General features: G+C 36.6%; 1 protein-coding gene across 1 annotated transcript; it reads left to right on the top strand.

Annotated features, from left to right (window-relative positions):
- Nucleotides 1-1,340: 1,340 nt before the first annotated feature.
- Nucleotides 1,341-2,977, top strand: LOC113348290 (homocysteine S-methyltransferase 2-like). Its single transcript, XM_026592004.1, has one exon. The coding sequence runs from the start codon at nucleotides 1,461-1,463 to the stop codon at nucleotides 2,514-2,516; it is 1,056 nt and encodes a 351-aa protein (XP_026447789.1). The 5' UTR covers nucleotides 1,341-1,460; the 3' UTR covers nucleotides 2,517-2,977.
- Nucleotides 2,978-4,204: the final 1,227 nt, after the last annotated feature.

The raw sequence follows: 4,204 nt of genomic DNA, 5'->3' as shown, positions 1-4,204 counted from the left end.
CTTCAGAAGAACAATTTGGTTGGCATCAAACCTTGCACTTCCCTTTGTCCCGCATATTTCAAGTTATCTGCTTCAGATGGTGAGTTGTTAGTTAATCCAACTGATTACAAGTCTCTAGTTGGATCTCTACAGTATCTGACATGGACAAGAAGCTTTGCAGTGAATTAAATCTTCAAGTTCATATATGCACCTACTTATGCTCACTTGGAAGCTGCGAAGAGGATCTTAAGATATGTCAAAGGTACTCATGCACATGGTATTTACTATTCTAAAAGTTTTACTTATACAGATGCCAATTAGGATAGAAATCCATATGATAAGAGATCCATTAGTAGCTATGTGTATTCTTTGGGAATAAACTAACGTCCTAGTCATCCAAGAAGCAAACAACAATTTCAAGAAGTAGCATTGAAGCTGAGTATATGGTATTGGCATCCAATGTACAAAGGTTCTTTGGCTTTGTCAGATTTTCAAGGACCTAAATATTTTCCTTCATACACCTCCTATTATTGCATGTGACCAATGCAAGAGAATCTTGCTGGAGGCTAATCTTGTTATTAGAGAACTTGTAACAAGATTGAAGTGGTATACATTTCTACTCTCCAACAGGCAACATATATTTTCATTAAGGGTCTTTCCTATCCGCGGTTTGAGTCCAAGCTTCATATTCCACGGTACCATCAGCTTGCTGGAGGCTAATTGTACAACATGCTACTGGTGTAATAAAGGTGTAGACATTTCTTTAAATATCTTTTACTTTTACATCTGGTGAAAACTGTATCTCTGTTACAATTTTTGTTATCATTGTATGGTTAATAGTTTCCATCACCTTGTATCTCTCTGTTATTCTAATGAGAATCTTTTCTTCCTGTTTATCATCATCGACTGTAAATCACATTGTACATACGTATTTATGTACAACGTTTATGATGAATATATATTTCTTGATAATATTTGATGTTTTGGATGCGAACTTGGATGAATAAGCTAAAATAGCCCACTCAAGCTTAAGTGTCGACACTGGTAACCTATATGTCAAAAGATACAACACTAATCAGGTTGCCTTCCTTGGGATCGATTAAATGAAATATGTCGTAATTTAGCAAAAGAAACTAAAAACATGTCTGTGATTTTTCATTGATTGAATAAGTAAGGAAGTCTAAAATTCTAATATGAATCCTCCAATCAGGTTCATTTGATCCAAAAGTTGTGTCTAGTAAAAATAGTTATAAATAGTAGGCTAACTTTCGAGTGTGGAAGAGTGAACATTTGGAGAATTATTTTTGCGAGAAAATAAGTTAAGACTGCTAAAGGTTATCAAAACTACCGGCATCAAAACAGGCAGTTGCTTGACGTGTAATACGTTTGCAACTTAAATTGAAAATCGACTGTTGTTGGCTCCATCACGTGTAAACTTCTTTGCAGTACTTTGTCCAACCATCGCCACAAAATTATCAAGCATGGGATTTGCAAGTAATAAGCTCGCATCAGCAATGTCTGATTTCTTAAGAAACAATGGTGGTTATGCTGTGATCGATGGTGGTTTTGCTACTGAACTTGAAAGACATGGTGCTGATCTCAATGACCCACTTTGGAGTGCTAAGTGTCTCATCGATTCTCCTCATTTGGTTAGAAGAGTGCATCTTGACTACCTTGAAGCTGGTGCAGATATTATCATTACCGCATCTTATCAAGCTACCATCCAAGGTTTTATGGCAAAAGGCTTCAACAAAGAAGAAAGTGAAGCTCTGTTGCAAAAGAGTGTCCAGATTGCGCGTGAAGCGCGTGCCGATTATTATGAAAATAATGGAAATGAAAGAAATCTTCGGAATTTTCCTGTTCTGGTTGCTGCTTCAGTAGGTAGCTATGGAGCTTATTTAGCTGACGGGTCTGAATACAGTGGAAATTATGGTGGAAATGTCACACTTGAATATTTGAAGGAATTTCACAGGAGAAGATTACAGGTTTTAGCAGGATCTGGTGCTGATCTGATTGCGTTCGAGACAATTCCAAATAAGCTTGAAGCTCAGGCTTATGCAGAACTGCTCGAGGAAGATGATATAAAGATCCCAGCATGGTTCTCCTTTACTTCCAAGGATGGTGTGAATGTGGTTGGCGGAGATTCTATCCTTGAATGTGCTTCGGTTGCTGATTCATGTGACAAGGTTCTTGCTGTAGGGATCAACTGCACCCCTCCTCGAATTATCCATGGACTGATCCTGTCAATTCAGAAGGTGACCACCAATAAACCAATACTTATATATCCCAATAGTGGCGAGACATATGACGGTCAGACAAAGACATGGATAAAATCTACTGTTGTATCAGACTTGGATTTCATTTCTTATGTGAACAAATGGCACGCAGCCGGTGCTTCTCTGATAGGAGGCTGCTGCAGGACTACTCCGAACACTATTAGAGCAATATCGAATAACCTCTCCAAAGGGCATGATGCTCCTAGGCCATCCGGGTCTGTAACATCTTCCCATCCAGTCATATATCAACTTGTAAACTGAGAGACCAGAATCCATCTGCGATCTGTTGCATGTACTATGTTGTTTCTATGTTTTTCCACATTTCCTTGCTTTAGTATTTCTTTTCCCTTGTATGAAATGAATTTTCTTTTTAATAACAAAGCATTAGATTAAACGCTAATAAAAGTCATACAACAAAATGTTTGAGCCATATCCAAGCCTTCCTTAACTTGACATTTCAAAAAATTATGAATTTATGATGTGGGTTATGTTCCAAAAAACAGGCCCTTTTCCTTCCGCACCATTTTGCTAGTCAGATTCTTCATTTAACTTTCTATTCAGGTGCTCAATGTTCCAGCTTGTAAACCCTTCCGAAAAGTTATGTACATCTGAGAGAATCGTTTTAGCTCTCCATTCACAGGTTCGTGGGCTTCTTGTTAAAAACAAGAACTACTTCTTAAGTTCTTAACTATCATTTTGAATCTTTACTGTTGAGAATTGTAGCTCTGAAGCCCATTGAACTAACTTTTGAATAACTAATGCTTCTGCGCAAACTGCGCTTTTTGTGGTACCTGCATAAACTTTTATGTCAGTAAAAGAATTATCAGATTCTTCAAAGGAGGCACCCACTTGAAAGCCATTCATGCTCGGTCTGGAAACCACATGAGAGTCTTGACTTTGAAAAAAAAAATCCCCAGATTTTTGAACCGTATGACTATTACCAGGAGTAACATTCCAAACGCTAAGAGTTCTCTTTATCTGATTTATTTACGCAATGATTGACTTTTTCAAAAATGACAGTTTCAATAATTCCAAATATGCAACAGATTATACTAAAAACTTCTGCCCATCCCTTATAAGGCTCTGTAAACCAAGAAGTATACCAGTCCTTAAATTTTCCATTGCTACAAGGGATTGTAACTTCAAGAACAAACCATACTTCCCTAGTTAAAACACAAGAAGTAAAATATGAACAACAGATTCATGACTGGCATTCCTACACAGTACACAGTAAGGATCAGAATTTCTAACTATCGCATGTAATTTTACTTTCCGAGGCAACACATCCACGCCATTTTCCAAACAAACAAATTGACTCTAGGAATGAGTTTCAAACTCTAGATAGTGGACCTAGTTTTATCAATAGCCATATTATTTTTGATAAAATTTTGTAAGCAGACCATCTGATCCCATCAGGATTATTTATTACATTTATGTAAGTAGTCTTTATTTTCCTAGCAATTTCAGTTTGAAAAACATTGTCAATCACATTACAAACCCAATTTCCAGACTCATCCATTAGGTCAGAAACAAACTCTATGTCCTCATGGTCCCATTCATTTAGAATTCCACTTCAGGTATCCAATTTTCTAAACCTATGCTTATAGATCTGTCATTACCCACTTCCCAGATACTATATTCTTTTACAATTTCTTATGCTGGTCCAAATCTAAGAAATATTCGAAGATCTAATTTTATGAAAAGAGTGAGTCCTAGGAAAGTATTTTTCTTTTAGAATTTGAGCCCAAAGATCATTAGGATTATTCAACATCCTCCAAGCTAATTTTGACAGAAGAGACATGTTAACCAAATGAGGATTTCTAATTCCAAACTAACCTCTATCTTTAGAACAGGAAACTCTACTCCAAGCTTTAGTATAAAGTATAAACAGCTTCCTAGGTTTCTGTTTATTCCACCAGAAGTCTCTTTGAATCCTATCTAATTCATGG

Source organism: Papaver somniferum, chromosome 2 (genome assembly GCF_003573695.1).
Source record: "Papaver somniferum cultivar HN1 chromosome 2, ASM357369v1, whole genome shotgun sequence".
NCBI lineage: Eukaryota > Viridiplantae > Streptophyta > Magnoliopsida > Ranunculales > Papaveraceae > Papaver > Papaver somniferum.
Note: the sequence above shows the minus strand (reverse complement) of the source record. Positions and strands in the feature narration are given on the sequence as shown.

What these genes read in the sequence shown, in the direction of transcription:
- LOC113348290 (XM_026592004.1), top strand. Translation starts at nt 1,461, where the DNA reads ATGGGATTTGCAAGTAATAAGCTCGCATCAGCAATGTCTGATTTCTTA.